Here is a 25,056-nt window from a genome sequence, read left to right as displayed (position 1 = left end):
ACAGTTATGCCTCAAGTTCATATTATGCCCCACAGTGGTGCCCAAAGTTCATACTATGACAAACAATAGTGGCCAAGGGCAGGGCCGGTGCAAGGTTGCCCGGCACCCTAGGCAAAGCTTAAGACTGCCGCTGCCAGGCGCCGGGTAAATTTTAAAATGCGGTGCTGCTACAGTGCAGCACCGCATTATAGCGATCGAGCGGGCGGGCGGGCAAGAGCATTTATTTATCACTGGGTCCCCCTTTTCAGTGCCGCCCTCCAGAGCCCGGCGCCCTAGGCAACTGCCTAACGTTGCCTAATGGAAGCGCCGGGCCTGGCCAAGGGTTTTATTATGCCACACTAGGGTCCCCCAGTTTCAATTATGTCACACAGTAGGGCCCCTAATTCACACATTATGCACACACACATTATCATGAAACACATAAACAGCTCTGTTTTCTTATGTGCATGGTGACTCACCTCTGGAGTCAGCACACGGACCCTTCAGACAGAGCAGACAGATGAGAGGAGGTGCTGCTGCGGCCGGAGTCGCAACTCCATTTCTTGAACCACCTGTGGCGCGCATGTCACTGCGCATCATGGGGGTCGCACAAGCAGTTAAAGAGGAAGCGGATCAACATGTGAAGCGGCGGGCCGTCCGCCACTGTGCAGGCCACTTGCATATTTCTTTATTTTGTTTTTTGCAGGGCACTGTAGAAACCTAGGGAATAAGGAATATACTTTACTCTATGCACATGGCCTTGAGAAATGAAAACACCATTGTTAATGACTTCCGACTACCACATTATGTAGAGGATGTATCAAAGTGCAGTTTATTATGCGATTTTAAACCCACCATGAATTGGATGTCATTTTCAAACACAAACTACATTATTTATTAATTGGTGGTTTGCATAAAATTGCATCCGATGTCTGGTGGTTTTAATAGAACAAACTGTGTGCTGTTTATAGCAAACTGTTGGCTTGCAAACCAAACATTATGCAAAAAGCATTCGCTCCTGATTTAACCTTGGCGAAACATCCAATTTTCACTAACATATCTTCATGATGTGAATTTTAAAATTTTAGGTGTGTTCCATAGCCCTGGTGCAAGTCCATTTGCTGATGATGACTGTCACATCTGTGCCCTGCATGTATGTAAAGTTGTACATATCATAGAATTTTTGCAACTACACTGTGGCCGCATTTTAGCAATCTACTCTAAATCAGGCACCATTGTATAGGCATCATATTCAAAATGAACGTATTTTGACCAATGAGAACCTCTGAAAAATGTGGATCTTTTTATGTGGTTTTCAGTGCAGTTTTGTAAACTGCCGCTTGATATATTGCACTGGTTATATTGATCCCAGGTCACAAAACCAGCGATTACATCTGCAATCTGCCAGTTTTAAAAAAAATGCAGTTTTACGTACAGTTTTTTCTTTGCTAGATTATGAGGTTTGGATTTTGCACAAAAAGATGCAATATAAATTGCGGTTTGAAAACACCCTTTGATATATCCCCCTATGTACTAAAACTCAAGGAAATTAGGTATTCTACTGCAGTATATATGTATTGCATTTTCTTGTAACCTAAAACTCAAGACAATGAGGAGATACCAGATATTCAATTTTTTCATGTCAAATATATATATTGCAAGTGTTGTTCTGCATTGGTGAACTTGCAGCTTCTTGTCAGGATTCCATATTACTTGTGTTTCTTTCTGTTTAAAATTGTACCTTTTTGGGGATGGAGTTTTCATGCCCATTTGGAGTTCTGTACAGTCCTGCGGCTTCCCATTAAATCAGGCACACAGGAATCCGAAATCGTATCACCTTATATTAAAATCTTGTTCCATACAACAATCTTTTTCCCATTTCCCTTTTACATTGTGTGTCTAGTTCATAGAAAAAAGCAGTGGTCGAAGTGGAGATTTAGAAGTGGCAGTATGGAAAATATAAGTGAATGGAATTTGACAATATGAAATTCATATTAGATTTCCTTCCCCAAATAAATCTCCCCACAATCTATGACTGTAAATTCCTGTGGAACCACTCTCCTTTTTCTGGTCGTTGCCCCCCACTTCCATTCCTGCTGTATTCCCCCCCAGGGACGCACCCAAATAAAAAAAAAAAGAAGCGAGAGAGCTGCTGCGCATGCGCCATGCATCCGCGGCGGAGCTGTATACAATACAGCACCGCCGCGGACGCTTCTTTGACAGCGCCGCGGATGCTGTATAGTACAGTGCCGCTATGTAGGGGCACTTCTTTAGGGGAGGGGTTTGTGGAGACCCAGCAACGACCCCTGTGTGCGCCCCTGCCCCCTATACCTTAAAATCTCCTCTGGTACCTCAGACTTCCCCTGCTGCATGGCATAAAGAAATTAAGACATGTAGCAGAAATCGTGTCTAATGAGAGGCAACTAAAGAAGAATACCGGTGGAGGATGCACTCCTGCTATAGCAGCACTGAAACACATCCACAGCTGTAGGTGCTACAGGCGGCAGAACGTTGTCAGGAAGCTGGTCTGTAACCGAGCTGATTGGTGGTAGGAAGCTTGGTGGTAAGCTCAGTGTGCGCTTCAATTCGGTCATACAGTAAGTTGAGGAGGCTGATGCAGTAGGTGGTATAGTGCAGGGCAGCTGGATCCCGGAGATTCAGACTGCTGGAAGAGCTGATCCAAAAATGAGCCAGGGACATACATCAGGAATGTTGGAGTTTCAAGCCCGGGTCATAGGTGTTTCATTTTAACTTATCTGAACACAGAATCAGAGGAGACGTTTTGGTCTGTGTGCTCTACTGAGTCTGATTAGGAGATGAAGAGGGACGAGGGAACCCCGATGTTAAAGGATTTAGGTCAGATCACAGTGGAGCGGCAGTGGGAGAAGTGGCAGTATGTTATGCCTCCGTATACTGCCCCATTTCCACCATTGGTAATAAGCAATTCCTCTAGCTCTATTATTCTTTTCAGCAGAGGCAAGAGTTAATTTTGTAATGCCAGCCATCTTGTTGCGCAAATGGGTGGAGGCTCTATATATAGAGGCGCACAGACAGCAATTGGCGATTGATAACTTGTCATTTGCAGATTCGATGCACTGTGGATCTGGGGCCTGATTCATTAAGGATCTTAACTTGAGAAACTTCTTATTTCAGTCTCCTGGACAAAACCATGTTACAATGCAAGGGGTGCAAATTAGTATTCTGTTTTGCACATAAGTTAAATACTGACTGTTTTTTCATGTAGCACACAAATATCAACTTTAAATTTCAGTGTACAAATAAGCTATCAAGTATTTGTATATTTGTATATTATTTTTGTCTTCTAGTCTAATAATCCTGACCTTACATATCTGAATGTTAAACTATATTACTCATCTAGAATAATTTCCTTCAAAAGGATCGAGACAGGTAGATGCATTGACCACAATGTAATCTGTTCAGAAAAACATAATCAAATCACTGTTTAAGCTTCCTACATATTGCTAAATAGTATGCATCTGAATAAAGCTAGTTAATTATACAGTAATGTTATTGCAGAAGCCTTCACATTCTGTTGACATAAAAACCACAAACCAGAGGGAAGTGTGGGTGAGTGTGGGCAGATCAGGTGGTCAGAAACCTCATTGTGTCTCATCCCTATCCTGGCTGTGATTGGCTGTTCATGTCTGTGGACACAGTTTAAATTCTGCGAGTCCTGGGCTATTCCACAGCAAAACATTACTTCTGCTTGACACACACTCCACTACTGAATATTGGAGAAGAGCTCCCAGTGCTTTGCAGTCTTATCTGGATTGAAGACAAGCTAAGGTATTACATAGTAAGATCTGCTCTTTTTCATATTGATTATCTATTTCTTGAAGCAAAGGACATAGACTATGCATATTATTAATATTTATCTTTTAATTAACAGATATTGAGTTGAAAATGAAAACTGCTGTGCTCATCGTTTGCCTCATAGGCATGACCTGTGCATTGTCCGTAAGTAGCTCTCTCTGTCTCTTTCTGTACTTTTTAAATCCTGAAATTATTATAGTCTCAAATCACAGCATAATTCCAATTTGCTTGACTGCCATTGATAATGTATGGTTCTGTGTTAGACTCGGCTTGTCAGTGTAATATATGTGTAAATATTGTGAGATTTCATTTTTTTATCCCTCGGCTCATCACAATGCCATGTAAGGTTTTACACCTATGTAAATGAAAAGACTTTATCTTGAGAAATCCCAGAGACGTCGTATCCATTTGTATAGCCACTTTAGTTTCTTCTTGGGACACCATAATGGCTAGGTCCACCCCTGCTTGTGTAATATGCCATGTTTTCTTGCATATACCAGTTTTATCCTTGAATAAGGCACACATAGCTCCTGCTTTCCTCTTGATCACCTTTGTGTTATTACCATTAACCCATCTGTATGTCCTCCCATCTATATGAATGTTTTTGTAAGGTATTACATTTCATGATGTTTACTGTTCACACAATATTGACAGTTTATTTTCTAATCGTGTATGTACCTTATCCATTTCTTAAATCGGATGCGCAAAGAGAGAAAGATATATTTTTTATGACATTCATTTCTCAGACTCAGATTATTCTCACCAGGCTAGTATGACAACACGATCTGAGTATCCTATTTCATATTATGGCTGGCATGTCTTGTTATACATTTCTAGACTCTATCCAATGACACATGATTTTCATGAGGGGATTCATCTACTCCCTTTGACACACAAAATGATATTCTGCATGTATGTAGAATATGTGTAATATGCACACACAACCATATAGCTACCAAACTAATAGTATAATAATTGTGTAAAAAACATGTCCACTAACAAAAAAAAGTATACAAGCATTGAGTGTCAAATCAATAGTCAATGGAAGAGTGGAAGAGATCATCACAACCACTTATTATCTATCCCAAATGATAATGTAGTGCTGCTCTGATTTTTTATCTAGCTTTTATTCGACCATTGGCTATGGGTCATTCCAGGCACTTATGCCAATTCACCGCCACCACCTAAAACACATAGGACTGAATTTTGAACAGTTATGAAATATGGGTTGTTTGTGGTAGATGCATGTTTAATTGATTATCTTTTTTTTTTTGTTTTTCAGAATTCAATCTCAAGTGAAAGCCACAGTAAATCTATATCAGATTCACATTCAGAATCTTCTTCGTCAGAAGAAGTCAGTATTACCCCTTCTCTAAATCTGACGACAGCGGGTCAGGATATCACCACTGAAGAATATGCAGCAAGAGGAGATAGTCTGCGCCGTAGACGTGCTGCTGTGCGGGTAAGATGCTACAGGCTGTAAACTTAGGATGCATTACAAACAAGTTGCAGTGTCTAACAGTTATCACTCACATTCTGCAAGACTTGTATACAAAGTCACACTTAATCATGTAATTAATATATCTCTATAATAAAATATTGGGTGAATAATTTAAGACAAGACAGCGGCCATATAGGTAGTCTATGATATGCTATTTAACTAGACATTGCTATTACCTGTAGATGTCAGTGTGTCTATTTTTGCCTATGGAAAAGTATGTACTGTAACATTGTGGCATTATTACAGAAATGATTTTATTTGTGATATGTCTGTCATGCTCAGGATCATCCTATAATACAGTACACACACAGCACATGCCTTCCCCATCATCCACTTTTATGTCAATACATTAAATAATGTGTTATGGTGCTAGTTTTAATGAACCATATTGCCTCTAGTTCAGGGCTCCCTCTACTGCTCCATGCACTCAATTGTCCCATCTCTTCCCTGACGCACTCCTCTTATCCATTCTCTCCTTCCATCCACATCCCAGACACTTTTCCTTCCCCGTGCATTCCATTGCTTATACTGTGTGTAATACAGTAAAGGTCCGACACCGATTGGCAGACATGTGGCCAATTAGCAATGATCACCTGCAGGTTGACAGGCCATGGCATCACTCTCCGTCCAGATTGATACCCGCTGTTCCAACTCATACATTAAGCTTCCAGAGTTGAATCTTTTTCTTTTTAAAAAGAGATAGAGATCCAGTGGTTAATAACATCAAGATGAAAAGTCAAATGTGGTCAAGCAGTTGAGAAACATATACAAATATAATGTTGTTAATCTAGAACATGTCTATCCAGAACATGTGTATTTATTTATTATTTCTGATTTGCAAAGTGACTCCTCTATCTACCATGGGCAGTGGTGGTACAAGTACCTACGCAGTCCTCCTTTTGTAAAGGTGATAGCGGAGAGGGAATACTTTAAAAAAGGCTTTATATATTTGAATGCCTCTCGCAGGACTGATGGATGTGGCCATACACCTTTTCAATCCTATTGGGACAGCACCGAAACTCCAATGCATGAACAGATTTCAAACTAGCACAATTATTATTATTATTATTATTATTATTATTATTATGGGGGGCGGTTCATTCACTTGTAGTAACTGATGGATATGAAAAATGACCTGTATATTCAATACCCCACCAACAAAAGAAAAATAAACTAAGAACACATAGAGCTGCATTCTAAATAGTTTTGAAGTATGGTCAGTGTGTAGCTTTCTGTCTGTGTACATATATTTAATGCTGTATTTTTTCATAGGATACAACTTCAAGTGAAAGCCACAGTGCATCCCTATCAGATTCACACTCCGACTCTTCCTCGGAAGAAGTCCACATTGCCCCTACTGCTGATGGGACAACAGCTGGCCAGATAAGAGGGGATAGTTTGCGCAAAAGACGTGCTGCTGGACAGGTAATATGCCAAATGCTCTATGGCATAAGAACTTTTCACTATTGACATATTACACTATTTTCACTGTTGACATATTACACTGGACACATTTGACCTGCATGGCAAGTCATACTAAAATCTAAAACATTTTTGGATCCCCCTGATACCACTGATTATGACATGAATCTATGAACTATATTAATAATTACCGTAAACTAGCATAGAGTATTTTCTTTTTTGCAACATGCATTTCGATAGATGTTTGCAAACTACAATGATTAAATATCACAGCTCGTAACTTTTGTTTCTTAAAAATGTAACATAATTTGTCAAAGGATGAAAATGTTGATAACATGAAGGTATTGCACATCAGTGGGTTTTTACTCCAGCCAAATAAAACCAGAATATATTTGTTATTTTTGCATGGTGAACAGAATGTGCATAGCAGCTCCTCACAGCAAACTGACGAGAGTGTGACCACCGAGAGTACAAGCACACAGTCCCGAACATCTGAGAGTTCGGAGGAAGACAGCCATGAGCACAGAACCAAGCTCAAACTTCTGCATAGCATTCTGGGAACAACAGCCGTACCAGATACATCAGAAGAGAGCTCAGAGGAAAGAACAATGAATACACCTATATTCCAGCCTTGAACATCACAACCTAAAATGACAATTACTTCTATCCTCTGTCTTTCTATATATGTGAATTGTTTAATGTGTCTGCTCATTATTGGGGTTTTACATACGTTTGAGCCAATATCTGACATGCCACCAAACAGAAGAGAGTGCAAAGTGATGTTAAGCTGATTAGCAATGCTACCAGTAAACAAACTGATAGCCTTATAATAGATAAAGCGAGCACCGTTTTCTCTGTCACTGCTAATACCAATACTTTCTTCAACATCAGTTTGCTCTCTGTTCACTGAATGGTGGCATGGATCCCAGACACAGGCTCAAGCCTCTGTGTGAAAAGCCTCTAGCTGCTATAAAATCTTCAATGGAGATCTGTGGTGGTAATACCAATATTGGTTAAGCACAAGTTTTCTCTTTTTCTTTCAATTACAAATCACGGTAAATTGCAGTAAATTACATTTGCAGGTTAAATCTTTGCTATATTGTGAACTTTGTCCAGTGTTAATGTTTTGAGACTGGTATTATGTATCACAGAAGGGCTATTAAAGGCATATAACTTACCAGTTATTCTGTCATATAGGATGTTGTTTATACTGCCAAAAAAATGTCAATGGTGCTACTACCACATCTCCAGAACCAATGCAACAAGTTAATGTGTGTGACTGGGCCTGTCATAATGCTTTATTACTGTACTAGCTCCAAAAAGTCCTGCTATAATAATATATGGACATGAATGTTTATTGTATCTGCTGCTGATGTTTACTTAACTCTTCCTTTAGAGACTACTTCTATAACACTAGGGACATATATGCAATCTCCAGTGTCTTGTGCAGTGCAGAAATACAAAGCTCTCTACAGCATGCCTTAATACTTGACTTTATAGAAATGAAATACCTGTAATTTCCACATACCTTTCCTGACACTATCTCTATAATCTTCTATACATAATTATCACAATGTTGTTATTTTAAGTTGGTGGTTAATAAATATTCAAATGAAGTAATTCTTTTCTGTGTCTAATTGCATAATTTAATAGAACACTGTGATAATTAATAAGTATGCATATACTGTTCAAAATGTTGGATATGGAGAAATAATAATATTTTTTTTAGAATATTAAATTGTGTCATTTTGAAAAACGTGATGCATATGTACAGCCAACTTAGATATAATACATATGTACACCTAACCTAGATATAATGCATATGTACACCTAACCTAGATATAATGCATATGTACACCCAACGTAGGTATAATGCATATGTACACCTAACCTAGATATAATGCATATGTACACCCAACGTAGGTATAATGCATATGTACACCCAACTTAGAGGTGAAGCACATGTATGCCCAACCTAGAGATAATGCATATATACACCCAACTTAGATAAAATGCATATGTACACCCAACGTAGATATAATGCATATGTACACCCAACTTAGAGATAATGCATATGTACACCCAACGTAGATATAATACATATGTACACCCAACGTAGATATAATGCATATGTACACCCAACTTAGAGATAATGCATATATACACCCAACTTAGATAAAATGCATATGTACACCCACCGTAGATATAATGGATATGTACACCCAACTTAGATATAATGCATATGTACACCCAACGTAGATATAATGCATATGTACACCCAACTTAGAGGTGACACATATGTACAGCCACCATAGAGATGACACATGAGTACACTCAACTTAGAGGTGACACATATATACACCCAACTTAAAGGAGATACATACACCCAACTTAGAGAAGATACATATGTACACCCAACTTAGAGGTAATACACCCAAATCAGAGGTGATGCATATATACACCCAGAGGTGTAGGAACAAAAATGTTCATGGGGAGGCAAAAGGCCATGGACTACTATAGGCCTTGGAGCCCCTTTTTCTCACGTTTGTATTTCGTTTTACAACAGTGACTATAAATATACAAAGACTCCTAATCTTATGTTAATGTCACGGGCACTAGGAGTCTTTGTCCAGGATATCACCAGATGATGTTCTTACCAGAGTAATATAGCTGGTACTATGGTCCTCTGGTAGCAGGGTGACAACGGAACAGGAGAATCAGCAGATGGTGAGAGAATGCTCAATGAAAGTCTATGACTAGCAGCAACTGGTAATGACTTAGATGTATGAACACGAGGAACCAGATGGACAAGTAAACGTGAGGAGAGTCAGTGGTCTGCGTACAGCAAGTTGTACCACTGCTATAGTGAGGAGGAATGTCCAGGAGTAGAGAGGAGGTAGTGAAAGTCAGTGGTCTGCGTATAGCAAGTTGTACCACTGTCTATAGTGAAGGAATGGGTTCCAGGTGCAAGTAGGTAACGGGCAAGTCAGTGGTCTGCGTACAGCAAGTTGTACCACTGCTTATGTGAGAGGATACTTGAAACTGGTGCCAATGGGAAACAGGAGTCAGTGGTCTGCGTTCAGCAAGTTGTACCACTGCTATATATATGTGAGGAGGGGCACGAGGAGATGAATGGAATACAGAGGATACACGGGGCACATGGAACTTGATCCCACGATGATAACCACAATACAATAATAACTGACAAGCACTGCTTGAAGTATACAAAGTCACTATAGAGATCCAGGTAATAGGAAATAAAGTCAATAGTAACAATAGCTTCAGTAGATGGAAGACTCCGGAGATGAACACAACACAGTCCAGACGGATATGCAATACAATAGCAAAGTCAATGGAAAGTATGCATACCGCGGTTCAGGAGAGCAGGCTGTCAAGGAGAAGTGCAGGGATACCTGAACGGCTGAACGCCGGCAGGAGGAGAGACCACTGGAGGATGGAAGCGGTAATCAGGTTGGTGCAGCACACGAAAGGTAACCGGTAATCAACGGAGCAATACTCAGGAAGCAGTAGTAAGTAAAACTGGAAACATGATGAGCACGGGAGAGTTGAGGCTGTCTGGTATCCGGCAGTAGTAGCGGAGGCAGCGGAGGGGAGACACGCTGAACACAGGAGAGTAGAGACGGTCTGGAGTCCGGCAGCAGTAGCAGATAGGAATCAGTGGAGAGCTGACACGATGAACACAGGAGCGTTGAGACAGTCTGGAACCCGGCAGTAGTAATGGAGGCAGCGGAGAGCAGACACGCTGAACACAGGAGAGTTGAGGCGGTCTGGAATCCAGCAGCAGTAGCAGATAGGAATCAGCTAAGTGCATACACGATGAACACAGGAGAGTTGAAGTGGTCTGGAAACCACAATCGTAGTAGACAGGAATCAGCTGGAGCTGAATACACGAGGAAACACAGAAACACCTTCAGAGGCTCATGGGGAATGAGACTCCAAGATCAGGCAACTAGGTAATGATCACAGGTGGTTTAAATAGGGAGGGTTGCCTGATCATCCAATTAATTAAAAGCAACAGGTACTGAAGGTTTCATAAGGGCTGCACATGCGCAGACCCTCAGGATGGCAGACGGCCACGGTTCCTGAACACAGGAGAAATGGCACTCACAGTCCGGTGAGTGACAGTTAATTTTTGTCAGTGTTCCAAGGATTGGCCAATACCAGTTTCATTGTTTATTTTACTATAAAAATTAATTAGTGTGTCTGTTTCTGGCTCTTCCTCCCCCCCTCTTCCCCTTTCTATTGGAGTCCCACAAGGCTCTGTCCTTGACCATCTACTCTTCTCTCTATACACCACCTCTCTTGGTGAACGTATTCAATCATTTGGCCTCCAATACCACCTCTACCACCAATACCACCTCTATGCTGATGACACGCAAATCTATCTTTCCTCCCCTGGCCTCTCTCCCGTTGTCCTAACCCAGGTATGTAGCTGTCTCTCTACTGTAACCACCTGGATGACACAGCGCTTCCTGAAACTCAACATCTCCAAATCCAAGCTCATCATCTCTCCTCCTGCCAATGTTGCTATCCCTCCCAATATCTCCCTCTTGTTGACAACATAACTCTCTCTCCTGTCACCCAAGCCCGCTGCCTTGGAGTCACCCTTGATTCAGCCCTCAGCTTTACCCCTCAAATCCAGTCCCTCACCAAATCCTGTCACTTCTGCCTCCGTAACATTATGAAAATCCATCCCTTCCTCTCTCAGGAAGCAACCAAAATCCTGGTACATTCACTCAACATTTCTTGTCTCGACTATTGCAACCTTCTCCCTGGTCTTCCTCACTCTAGCACTTCTAACCTTCAATCCATACACAATGCTGCGGCTAGGTTCATATTCCTCTCCCACCACATCTCTTCCATTTCTCCTCTGCGTAAATCCCTTCATTGGCTCCCTTTCCGTTTCAGAACTCAGTTCAAGCTCCTTACCCTCACTTACAAAGCCCTTACCAACACTTCTCCCCCTTACATCTCTGACCTTGTCTCAAGGTACATACCTACCCAGGCCACTCCGCTCCGTCTCTGACCTCCGCCTCAATTCACCTCTCATTATCTCCTCCCATGCTTGCCTCCAAGATTTCTGCCGTGCTGCCCCTAATCTTTGGAACCCCCTACCCCTGACTGATGTCACATTGAAGGCATGGTTACACGCTTTAAATAGCATACTGAAGGGCTGCCTCTGGTTGCCTTTGATAAAGCCAATTAGCGAAACGCGCGTTAGGCGTTTCTGTGCTCTGCTGTCTCTTTACCTTTATATATAAAGTGCTAGGGATACGCTACGCTATCGCTACAGTATACACAACTATCTTTAACTTAGCAGCGATTCCTATGCAATTATACTCGCTACTTACAGCGGCTTCTGGGTAGATTCCTCCACAGGGAGACCTCTCCTGGACACGCAGCTTTGATTACATATGGTAAGTTACTCACAGCGGGTTCCTCTATTCACTATGGTGGCATAATACAATCGGGTGCATTACTCATAATACCTTTCCGGATCTCATAGACGCTGAGAGTTCAGACCTATAGATAGCTGGACATTTGTTTCATTTTACTTAAAGAGGAGGGGAATTTAAGATTTTATTAGATCAATCCCTTTATTATACTGCCGATTATTAACTATCTAAGGCAGGCTTGATTTTAGGAGTTTTTACAGTAATTTAATTTGGATTTAATTAACATTAGTATGTTTACATACTGACATATAATCCTTAGCGTAACAGCTCACTATGGAAGGATTATAAGATTATCATAAGACTCCTTGCCACTGATAGTTTAGAGACTCAAGGAATTTGAAGTACTATATACAGGATATTTTTATCCTTATTTAAATTATACTATACAGCAACACAGTATAGCAGGTTATACTGCTAATTTTGTGAACATTGAATTACTATTGAGATTATAAATGGAATTTTTGCATTTTAATGAATACCAATAAAGATTTATTATTTTTTACTTTATGTACATACACCTCATTATCTCAACCCTCCGAGTGCCCCTCAATACATACTCTCCCTTCCACTTTGTCTGCTAACACATGTTGTTATATGTGAGGGTGCACCATTTCCAGAGACTCAATATATATATTAGTCCTCATTCTTTATGACCTTATAAGTATCTTTGGTTTCCTTTATTAGGGTTTTCCCAGTGCGGTTCACAATTTTCCAGAACCCCCTACCCCGTCTGACTCGACTCTCCCCCAACCTTCAATCCTTCAAACACTCACTCAAAACTCACCTTTTCAAGCTTGCCTATTTTACCACCTCCTAACCATTATATCCATCACCTCTTCTTCCGCATCTGCCATCTAAATTTATTCTCCCAGTTGGTCCTACTGTCTCTCACTACCCCTCCCTTTAGAATGTAAGCCCTCGCGGGCAGGGTCCTCTCTACCTATTGTCCCACCTCTGTCTCCTGTTCCTCGTACGTCCCATCACGTCTTTTGCTGCACTCTGTGTGAGTCCCTATAGCATTACTCACGCTCATCTGTGCTACTTACATGTATTATCTCATCTATTTGTTACTTGCTTCTGTACCCAGCGCTACGTAATCTGTGGTGCCTTATAAATAAACAAATAATAATAATAATAATAATAATACTACAATGACATCAGAAAGTAGCATTCCCACACCCCTGTGTACACCCAACTTAGGGGTGACACATATGTACATCCAATGTAGAGGTAATGCATATGTACACGCAACTTAGAGGTAATACACCCAACTTAGAGGTGAAACATATGCAACATCCAACAAAGAGGTGACACATATGTACACCCAACTTAGAGGCAATACGCCCAACCTAGAGGTGATGCATATGTACACTCAACTTAGGGGTGACGCAGATGTACATCCAACATAGAGGTGACACAAACGTACACCCAACTTAGAGATGATGCTTATGTACTCCCAAATAAGAGGTGATGCATATGTATACTCACCTTAGAGGTTTGATTTAGATTGCCTGAGGCTGTGAATGATGGTGGTAGCATCTGTGGGTTTCTCAATAGGGATATTAAGATCATCCAGGATAAGGGAGGGAAGCTCCGAGGATATGAAATGTCAGAGCCAGGCAGCAAAAATACCAAGGAACTGGGAGACACGACCAGGAGGATGGTAGATGACTACAGCACGAAGATGGACTGTATAGTAGGAGGGTGAGTAAGGTGGAAAAAACATATAGTAGATAGTGAGATAGAGTGGGCTGGAAATATTGTGAGATGTGCGGCATCTGAGGGGAGGGAAGGGGTGGGCTAGTATCTGGTGAGGGGGTTATTTGGATTTTTAGGGAAAGAGTATAAGGAGTGTGGAGGGGAGGGCAGAAGGTCAAGAGGCATGGGAGTGGGAGAGGGGGAGGATACTAAAGCAGCTGAGCCAAGAGGGTAGAAAGGTAGTTGCTTGGGGAGGTATGGAGTGTAGTTGTAAGGAGATAAAGAATAAGACAAGCTAGAGCAAAGAATTGCGGATACAAATATATTTTGCAAATATATCTATTTAAGCACCATGAAGCCAAGGGAGGGGAGGGGGGGGGGGGGCAAAGAAATCGCAAGTGCTACATGAAAAAACAGTCAGTATTTAACTTATGTGTAAAATGGAAAACTAGTTTGCACCCCTTTCATTGTAACATGGTTTTGTCCAGGAGACTGAAATAAGATACCTCTTCATTTAAGACCCTTAATGAATCAGGTCCATGGTGTGCACCTAAAAAATGCTTTATTCAAATGAGGTGGCGATAGCAGAAGACAGACTGTTTTGGTACATGTAGCAATCTTTGGGGGGAAGTTATCGCCAGAGAAACTCAGTGAATTTTATCGCCAGCAGGGACTACCTCTGGAGATAGCAGTTATCACCGTGTTAACCTCTTGATAGGGAAAAATAGGGAAAATGTATGCAACACAGGGTACAACAGCTCAGCCATTTTTATGTTTAACCATTATGAGTTTAAATGATTTCCATTGTTGCAGGTCTTGGCTGGTGACTTATCTGCATGTAACTAGGAGCTCCTGTAAATGAACTAAGGTTATTTGCACTGTTGCCTAGTAACCACCCTAACAAACAGATTTTCTGCATCCCCCAAATAAGGAAAACACCGTGCTGCAGTTTTGCTGTTTTATTTAATAGGAAAAAAAAACAACAAAAACCTTACAATTGGGACAGATCGAGTTGTGCTTTAAGTTACTGTTCTGTGCAGAATTGCATGTATTCATGTTAAAATGCAAATTTGGTTTAGTTAATCATGAAATGACCTGTTTTGTAACCCTAATGCTCTTTTTGCAGACAGACAGTGTTCATGGGTTAGATAATTCTTTATATTCATGGAAAATGAAGAATGGTGCGATGAAAGGGTTAAACTTTGGGAAGTTTAATGGAGTTAAAAAGTGAAGGAGGGAGGCGCAGTGACAGAGCTGCCAGACTGTGTGTACAGCCTTTTCCTGCTCCTCGCACAGGATAACGGATCTGTGTGTGAGAGAGAGGACGGAGGGCGGGGATTACAGAAGGGAAACGCAAAAAAAAGACCCTAAAGAAAAAGTAAAGTCCATAGTAAAATGGCTGCTGGAGCTGGGGCCAAGGAGTGCAAGAGTTTTGCGCTGCCCCCTCACCCCGCTGCAGCATGGTGAACCCAAGCAGAGTGAAGCCTCAGCCACCGCCGGAGCTGGAGGGAGAGGAGAGGAAGAAGCGGAAAAAGAAGGATCAGGAGAGGGCAGTGCCAGCTGCATCCTCCCCGAGCCTACAACCCCAAGGCATGCTGGAGATGGACACTATACCCAGGCAAGAACTGCCCTCTGCACCAGCCCTCAGGCTGCCCCCTGGAGGATCTACCCCATCTCCGCTATCCTCATGCTCCCGGCAGGCGTGGAGCAGGGACAATCCAGGCTTTGAAGCTGAGGAAGACGGGATGGAGGAGGAAGAGGATGGGGAGGAAGGCATGGTGGTGGAGATGGATGTAGAGTGGCATCCTTCTGCTGGACCTGGGAGGAGGTCTTCCTCTCTGGTGTCCTCAAGCAGTGGAGGTAGCACCGGGCTGGTTGGATATCATCATGATCCAAATAGCATAGGCAGCCAGGGGCAGAGGGGTCGCCGGAGAAGAGGGGACCCTGGCATTGCAGCTGGCAGACCCGGCCAGGGCACTGAACCATCTCAAGGGCAGGATGGGGTTGGCAGAATCCTACACACGTTAAGAGGTGAGCAAGAATAACCTGATCTCGCACTATAACTTGCATATATTTATTTACGGTGTGCAGGTGAAATTCACCAGTACTGTCAGCAGTGATTGTTTCTGTGACATCTCTATCACTTCTAACAGGATACAAGTATTCTGAGAATTGATTAGTGTTGCTGACCTTTTTTTAACTACTTCATGATGGGATGTTTTTTGTTTTTTTTTACCCTTCACTGGCATGATAATTTTTACATTTTGGGGATATGCCTGTTCCACAGGTAATAAATAACCTTTTAATTTTATAAGCCACATCAGTCAATTTTATACAGTTTTCTTATTGACATATAGGCTTTGAATAACAGCCCTGGCTAAAGAAGTTAGAAGTTTCTTCTCTTAACACTATAGATAACATTGAAAATAAAGGAATTACAATGCTTCTCAGTAAGTACCGTATGTGTGTGTGTAAGGGCCCTTTAAATTGTTTATTTTCAACCATCATCATTTAAGCACACTTTATTAGCATTAGGAGTGCGCATTGAATGCATAAAAATTACTGCCTGTGTGTACAAACTAGTAGGTGTTGCTTTTGGCAGCATTATGAAACAAATATATTTTTGTATTTCATGGGCATTATGTAGGTTGCAAACAGGCAAAATTATGAAGAAAATGTAATAAGCTAGTTTTCCTGTGTATAGGTATGCGGCAGATGTGTACTTTATACAAGGTTTGATGTCATAGGGTCCAGGAGCATGTCTTTTTATTTTATGTTTTTTTTTACCCTGACTCTGCTGCTATAGCACAGAGGTAAAAAAATATGGGGGTGGGGTTGTCACCACATGTGCTTTTTGGGGAGACAACTATTCCTTGTGACCCCCACCCTCCCACCACACGCGCACACACACATTTTTGTATGAATTTATGAGTGTGATACACAATGATTGCTGTAGTTTTATATGGGAAAGGAAGAAATTTGATTCATTTTTTATTTCAGTATTCTTTCTTTGTTACTTTTACTAATATAATTTGTTTTGTATTACTGCTGGAAGCGCTGCAGACTGAGAGCTGGATCTAATGATCTCCCCTGCACACTAAGGGTTCCATTTAATAATTGGTTGTTAGAGGGCGGTAGTGAGAATCATTTTGTATTGCTGCATACTGCCCCCATCCAAACTAATTAAAACCACTTTCACCGGCAACCAGTTGCAGAACTACCATTGATGCAGCAGGTGCCATGCATCGGGGCCGTTGAGATAGTGGTGCCCGCTGCATGGCAGATGCAGAGGGGTTCCGGTTTCCTTCTACCCGCCTTACTGCACAGGTGCCCACAGCTCACTAGTTCCACCTCTGCCGGGAACCTAATACTGTCAGCGAATGGAGGATCTGACCCGGCGGTTGACGAAGAGAGGCATTTCCGGCGGCAATAAAACGGTAAGCTAGCGCCATCTTGAGATGTTGTTAGTTTTTTAGGCTCGTTGTTAAATGTCTGGGAGACTCCCGAATTCCCGGTAGGTCTCCCGGGAGAGCAGGCAAATCTCCCGCATTCTGCCTGCTTCCTAGTGAAGCGGGCAGGATGGGTGCCTCAGTGACGGGATTCTCAGTGAATTGCATCATTATGGCTCCGCAACAAAACGGTGATTTAATGACGGGGGTGGGGCCAAAATGACGCAATGGATCGTGCCCCGCCCCCTCCCAGAGGGTCCAAACTAAAAGTAGGCAAGTATGGGTTAAAAGCAAAGCTTTTTAATTGGATCGCATCATTGTCCCCATAGAAGTCTATGGGGACTGCAATGACCAGCACTGGAAAGGTTAAGACAGGAGAAATCTCTTGATAAATTAAACAAAGAGCTGCAATGGCCATTTTTGGAGAAAACGCCTGTTTTGTCCAGATTTTTGGCTCATCACAGCATAGTTAATAGACCCCTAGCACTGTTAGGAATAGAAGTCATGTGAGCTGCTATTAGATCTGTATAACACTAGGGGGTAAATGTATCATAGTGCGGGTTGTACAAGTCGCCGGAAATCGGCGAGATGACAGCTTAAATTTAAAGCGGCACTGCCTTGTAAAAGGAAGTTTCCCTTTACAAGGCAGCGCCGCTTTAAATTTAAGCTGTCATCTCGCCGATTTTCTGCGACTTGTACAACCCGCACTATGATACATTTACCCCTAGATCTAATAGTGTTTTTGTCAGGGGATATATGATCTAGACTTCCCCCACACTTCAAAAGGACCTCCACCTGTGAAGGAATCCCACTGCATTTATATTTACACTAGATTTCCTAGCAACCTCCCTACACTGAAGGTGGAGGTGCTCAAGCGGTTTTATGCTTTAAACCCAGTGATTAAATTGAGCACTGTGTTCAGGCGATCAAGAGTGCAGGAACCGAATCAGTGTCACTGACAGGACACATGAAGCCATGCCCACAGTAAACACAACCCACGGGCATTTCTGGTGAGGCTGCACACCTTATCTGGCGCCTCCTATGAAATGTTATGCTGTATTTGAAAATACATAGCACAGTCATCTGTAGATAAAATTGTATCCACTTTAAAGAGCTGAGAAAAACTGTTTCATAATAACACAGGGCAATCGTCATCATCCTCAACATTTATTTATATAGCGCCAGCAAATTATGTAGCGCTCAAAGGAATTTAATAACTGCATTGGAAACAATCAATGTAATTATTAAAAGTTGCAGAAAGACATTACCATACTATTATGTTAATGTAACATGAAGTTGGGAAGCTCCTTTATATTGTTGCACATATGTTTGTGACAAGTGACTGATAAACATTTAGTAAAAATGTCCTCATGCAGTGTTCCAGATGAAATATAGCTTTATCGATATACTCAGAGGACCAAGGTAAGTCACACTTTCACTCGGAGATTAGAGATCTCTATCAATGATACCGCAGATTGAAAAAAAAGAAACATTGATAATATGACACCAATTTTGATATATCTATATAGTCAAAACTGATGTCATTTTACCAGTGTTCTTTTTTTCTAGCGCACGGATAGAACAAAGTTAGTGGGGATAGTATGTTGATATAATGTGTGAGGGAAGAGGGGTTTTTAATATAATGTGGGAGGTAGGTTATTAATTTAATGGTGCATTGCAGGTGGATGCTAATTATTTAATGGGGTGCTGGTGGGGCAAATTAATTTAATAGTGGAGTCTACCAATTTAAGATGGGGTGATTGGACCTTAAAATTTAATGCCAGGGTGGTTTGGAAGCTCATAAATGAACGTGGGGCTGTTTTGGGGAAAATTAGGTCTTTTTATTAAATGTGAATATGAATTATTTAATGCCATGGATGTGGGAAATGGTTATATTTTTTAAACGTAAATTCCATTTAGTTTATTGATGGGACTGTTTGGAGGGAGGGAAATATGTTTATATATTAAATGGGAATACTATTGTTTTAATACCGGGGCTGGTTGAAATTTTCTAAATTTCACGTACCCATTTTTTTTCCCCAAATAGGGCCTCCAACATTCCAGGATCCAGACAAGCAGCAACTGAGCTAAAGACACCAGCAGCCACAAGTGGTGAAAGTGACAAGAACAGGTAGGAGAGAGCAGGACAGTCTGCCAACTGTCCTACATCTGGTCGGGCAGTCCCGAATTTGGGTGACTATTTCGCGTAGGACAGTTAGGAGGTATGTCCTGCTTCACACTGTACTGCTTGTGAAAGCAGAGCTGTGTGCACCTAACAGTAGTGCACACAGTATTGCCTGTGTATTGTATAAAATTATAACCATGTTGCATCATAGGGGACCCACTGTCTAAAGTGCCCTGGGGCCCCCAGAGCCTTAATCCAGCTCTGAGGCACTGGGGTCATGATCCAGATGTTTGCGCAATATTCTGGACAGTTTGCTCGGGTACAGTTCTGTTTGGAACACTACATGAACAAATTACTACTAAACAGTCATTAATTGCCCATCTGAACAAACCCTAAATAAAATGTACACGCGTAGCTCTTTCATATGAAACACATAGGGGGGGGGGCATGTTGACAAGAAAATGGCGCTGTAACCCATAGAAACCAACTAAATTGCAATTGTCAGCATTTTGTTATTTTTCTAGAAATTACTGTTGGTGTAAGTAGACCAGGAAAACATTGAAACTCCATATGAGTGACTGCAGAAGTTATTGTAAATGGGCAGCCAAGAATCCATCTGCAGCTCACTGGAACGGAGCCTCTACTGTCCAATCACAGACAGCAGTTTACTCCTGAATTCATGATCTGGTTCTCCTTGTGAGTGTAAACTTTCCTGAGCTGCTTATACTTCTGGTTATTTTTGGGGATCCTGACTGCTTTATGGGGCTGCGGGGTGCACACAATTATGAGTTTTGCTAAAGGGATAACCCACTTTAAAGGAAAAGAGAAAAACACTACACTGTCAATAAAGGTACAAGGCTCAAGGCCTGGATATGGCACATGATCTGTGTTAATATTGCCCATGAGTTTTTTGAAACTCTCTCTAATATTTATTGTATTACATTTTTAATGTCATCCAGTATATGAGAACAAGTTATATCTGTTTCATCTCCCCTAAAGACTGTCCTAAAGAATGAAGGAGTACTAGGGGTATATGTATTAAACTGCAGCTCTAAAACAAGCAACAAGCTGGATAGCCTACTTGGGGGTATATTTACTATACTGCGGGTTTGAAAAAGTGGAGATGTTGCCTATAGCAACCAATCAGATTATAGCTATCATTTGCTTAGTACATTCTACAAAATGAAAGCAAGATGATTGGTTGCTATAGGCAACATCTCCACTTTTTCAAACCCGCAGTTTAGTAAATATATCCCCAAGTAGGCTATCCAAAGTGGAGATGTTGCCTATTGGTTTTTGAAACCCGACGGAAAAACTCTCATCTCGATACATTTACCCCCTGGTGTGGAATACAATTTACATTTGTATATAGTGTTTGACCACCCAGCTTATTACATGCATTTGGAGTTGTCCACTTCTTTATTCACAGGTCTCCCTCTGCATACAGTTGGGTGTCATAACAACCATTTCAATCTGAATGGCATGTGAAACAAACCTGTATGTTAATAAACCACTAGACCACACATCTTTCATATGCTATTCAATCCCTACATTGTAATACGAAAAACAAAATTTAAACTATCGGGATTATACCAGCCTAATAATACAGGCTAATGAAATGGGTATAAACTATATACACATAAATCTATACAGAGCAGTCATTCCTAAATGTACTTGTAAATATTATAGCATAAAGGATGCACTATAATATAATTGTCTTTTGTGTTATAGCTTAATGAATGCTATATTGTAGTACTTGGGTGTTGATTGGTTTCCTTTTTTTTAAAAAAAAATCAACGTTATTGTGGACATTGGCACAAAATAGTATTCCATCATGAAGCGTTAACTGTCTAACTCAGCACTTGCCGTTTTGCTTTAAAAATAGAGCTGATGGTATGAGTTATGCTGTAATTTTCCATTATATCTTTGCATTTCATAAAACCAGTTAAAATGTCCAGCCAAATGTACTTTTTCCTTCTGTGTTTGGTGTTTTTTTTTTTTTGTAAGTAGTGAGCTCATGATGAATCATGGCATGTTTTAGTTGTATGTACAGCGGGTGAAATAAGTATTGAACAAATCAACATTTTTCTCAGGAAATATATATTTAATGTGGCTATTGTAATGAAATTTACACCAAACGTCAGCAACAACCCTTGCAATCCACACATGCAAAGAAATCAAACCATAGATGTCCATAAATTAAATTTTGTGTAATAATGTGCAAATATTATTTTTAAGTCTGCTGCCTCGGTTCTTATGATGGCAGTTTGCATATACTCCAGAATATCATGAAGAGTGATCAGATGAATTGCAATTAATTTCAAAGTCCCTCTTTGCCATGACAATGAACTTTATCCCAAAAGCAACATTTCCACTGCATTTCAGCCCTGCTACATAAGGACCCGCTAATATCAGGTCAGTGATTCTCTCGTTAACACGGGTGAGAGTGTTGACGAGGACAAGGCTGGAGATCACTCTGTCATGCTGATTTAAATAGAATATCAGACTGGAAGCTTTAAAAGAAGGGTGGTGCTTGAAATCCTTGTTCATCTGTTAACCATGGTTATCTGCAAGGAAACATGTGCAGTCATCATTGCTTTGCGCAAAAAAAGCTTCACAGGCAAGGATATTGCTGTTAGTAAGACTGCACCTAAATCAACCATTTATCGGATCATCAAGAACTTCAAGGAGAGAGGTCCAATAGATGTCAAGAAGGCTTCAGGGCACCCAAGAACTTCAAGGAAGTGCCAGGACCGTCTCCTAAAGTTGATTCAGCTGCGGGATTGGGGCACCACCATACCAGAGCTTGCTCAGGAATGGCAGCAGGCAGGTGTAAGTGCATCTGCACGCACAGTGAGGCGAAGACTTTTGGTGGATGGCCTGGTGTCAAGAAGGCCAGCAAAGAAGCCGCTTCTCTCCAGGAAAAACATCAGGGACAGACTGATATTCTGCAAAAGGTACAGGGATTAGACTGCGGATCACTGGGGTAAAGTCATTTTCTCTGATAAATCCCCTTTCAGATTGTTTGGGGTATCTGAAAAAACGCTTTTCCTGAAAAGAAAAAGTGAGCACTACCATCAGTCCTGTGTCATGCCAACAGTAAAGCATCCTGAGACCATTCATGTGTGAGGTTGCTCCTCAGCCAAGGGAGTGAGCTCACTCACAATTTTGTCTAAGAACACAGCCATGAATTAAGAATGGTACCAAAACATCCTCCAAGACCAACATCTCCCAACCATTCAAGAACAGTTTGGTGAAGAACAATGCCTTTTCCAGCATGATGGAGCACCTTGCCATAAGGCAAAAGTGATAACTAAGTGGAAACTTCCCAGACCTTAATCCCATTGAGAACTTCTAGTCAATCCTCAAGAGGTGGGGGGACAAACAAACACCCACAAATTCTGACAAACTCCAAGCATTGATTAGGCAAGAATGGGCGGCAATCAGTCAGTATGTGACCCAGAAGTTTGTTGCATGCCAGGGAGAATTGCAGAGGTTTTTAAAAAGAAGGTTCAACACTGCAAATATTGCATAAACTTGTCAATAATAGCCTTTGACACTTATGAAATGCTTGTAATTTTACTTCAGTATACCATGGCAACATCTGACAAAAAGGTCTAAAAACACTGAAGCAGCAAACTTTGTGAAAACCAATACTTGTGTCATTCTCAAAACATTTGGCCATGACTGTACCTAAAAACCTGAAATGTTAAATCTTGAATTAATACTTTCCTAGTGGTAAATGCAGAGGTTTTACTTAATATGTTACTAATATTTAAGATTTTTAGTGTATTACCTGCTATTCTCCAGATTTCCTTGCTTAAAGGCATATGTATCCTCCGTGTAACTGATGAATGAATTTTGTGGTGTCCTTCCCAGTTTAAATACCTGAAAGACTTCTACTCAAATGTAGTGACAATGTATCTGACATACTAAAATATGTTAAAAACATAAACAAATAGTGCTTCTAAAAATAGGACCTCAATATTAAATTCTTAAATTCAATAAGGATATGCACCCGCGATTACGCGCGGCTGCACGGGTCCCGGTACCGCAACAACGTGGGTTTCAGTGCGCACCCCATAGGGGCGGTACTGTAATGACACTTTATACGCTCAGCTGCAAATCCTAATTGAATATGCCCCTTAAAGTAAGATAGAATTTAATATTCAGACAGACATATTTAGGAACAATGGTAGAGGTGGGCAAAAAGACGAGGTGCCACAATTATTGTTTATAAGATACAGTGAAAATTGGTCTCCTGGAATGTATTCATGAGCCCTGTAATTGTACCCGTCTTCTGCAAGTATAAAAGGAAAGATGTTTTGTTTGCATATATTGTCTTATTAATGTTTCTTCTCCTAAAATTTTACAGGTCTTTGGGGTACAAGATATACAGAAGATCGAATAACTACAAGAGAAAAATACCTCAAGAGTGTCCTCCGCGAGTTGGTCACTTATGTTGCGTTTCTTCTCATTTTATGTATTTGTAAGTACCTTCCTCCATATATCGCATGTATTATTGTATTTCTTTATTGCAGTGCTGAATATACAAACACATTAAAAATGCTGGGCGCTCATTGCCTTCTATTTTTATACACTAGTAATGATAATGGAATCAGTATCCAGTGAGTGGAGATATATAGGATGGCAGTGGATGATATAATAAAATACAAATTTATTACAGACTTGGATAATCCAGTCAATCAATGCATCATAATGTTTATCATATCAGAACTTTGCATAACAAAGATTGGCAAATATAAAATCACATAAAAAAATGATACGTTTACCAACAATTGAACATAAAATCAACATGGGTGGTAATAACACATAGAAGGTATACACAAAATCCCTAAAAGGAAAAGAAATTGAAGTATAGATAAAAAGTTGTTTGTCCGTGCCAGAATGTTACTAATTGACCTACTAGCATATATCCAGTGTTAAGTATAATAGCTAATAGACATTTGCTGCACCGTCTTTACGGAGACAGAGTCCATCCAGACCGTGTCGGATTGTGGTATGTAAATAAAGTCCGATATGCAGTACGGTGAACAACAACATAAAGAAATATGATACTTGCTATTTGTCCCAGAGTTTTCAGCCACGCGGCGGTCCGGAATGAGCCTGTGAACGTCTGTGTTGATGTCAGCTGACTAGAGATGATGTGTATCCAGCGCTTGAGTCTGGGATTCCCGTAGCTCGTATTAATTGGCTATTGGTGTAATGGGCGTATCCGAATGCGTTTCGTCCCACAGGGGACTTTCTCAAGGTGCTAAATATAACTAATATGGGCACATTTCTACATATATAGAAAAGTATTATACTTTCATATTGTTTACTAGCCTACTTAAATGGTTGTACGCTTTTAAGAGAACCCCCTACCCCCACCCCTGTTACCTGAAGCCAGAGCTCAACAGAGCAGTTTCTATAGAACATAATGGGTAGACTTGGTCCACAAGTGGCTGGCATCAGGATGTCTGCAGGATGATGACTCCCTATTTGGTGTACAGAAAGGGCATATTTTATTGAGAAGTGTTTGACCAAAAGTGGACAACCCCGTTAATACAC

The 25,056-nt window shown here is 40.9% G+C and overlaps 2 protein-coding genes across 3 annotated transcripts in view; both read left to right on the top strand.

Moving 5' to 3' along the window:
• The first annotated feature begins 3,681 nt into the window (after positions 1 to 3,681).
• DMP1 (dentin matrix acidic phosphoprotein 1) lies at positions 3,682 to 8,358 on the top strand. Its single transcript, XM_075201980.1, has 5 exons — positions 3,682 to 3,786; positions 3,890 to 3,957; positions 5,096 to 5,275; positions 6,587 to 6,739; positions 7,153 to 8,358. Exons 2-5 carry the CDS (start codon positions 3,904 to 3,906, stop codon positions 7,369 to 7,371), a joined length of 606 nt encoding a protein of 201 aa, XP_075058081.1. The 5' UTR covers positions 3,682 to 3,786; positions 3,890 to 3,903; the 3' UTR covers positions 7,372 to 8,358.
• A 6,853-nt stretch (positions 8,359 to 15,211) lies between these two features.
• PKD2 (polycystin 2, transient receptor potential cation channel) overlaps positions 15,212 to 25,056 on the top strand; it is a 42,583-nt gene continuing 32,738 nt past the window's right edge. For both annotated transcript variants that reach the window (XM_075201966.1, XM_075201959.1), the window contains exons 1-2: positions 15,212 to 15,942; positions 23,861 to 23,974. In XM_075201966.1, the coding sequence (XP_075058067.1) occupies positions 15,372 to 15,942; positions 23,861 to 23,974 (685 nt within the window). In that variant the 5' untranslated portion in view covers positions 15,212 to 15,371. The remainder of the gene's footprint in view (positions 15,943 to 23,860; positions 23,975 to 25,056) is intronic.

The sequence above is a fragment of the Mixophyes fleayi genome, chromosome 1 (genome assembly GCF_038048845.1).
Source record: "Mixophyes fleayi isolate aMixFle1 chromosome 1, aMixFle1.hap1, whole genome shotgun sequence".
In the NCBI taxonomy this organism is placed as follows: Eukaryota; Metazoa; Chordata; class Amphibia; order Anura; family Limnodynastidae; genus Mixophyes; species Mixophyes fleayi.
This window is presented reverse-complemented; position numbering and strand designations above follow the sequence as displayed.

Coding starts and splice junctions, on each gene's coding strand:
- DMP1 (XM_075201980.1), top strand. CDS start 3,904: ATGAAAACTGCTGTGCTCATCGTTTGCCTCATAGGCATGACCTGTGCA. Junction 3,958..5,095: donor GCATGACCTGTGCATTGTCC/GTAAGTAGCTCT, acceptor TTTGTTTTTCAG/AATTCAATCTCAAGTGAAAG. Junction 5,276..6,586: donor GTAGACGTGCTGCTGTGCGG/GTAAGATGCTAC, acceptor ATTTTTTCATAG/GATACAACTTCAAGTGAAAG.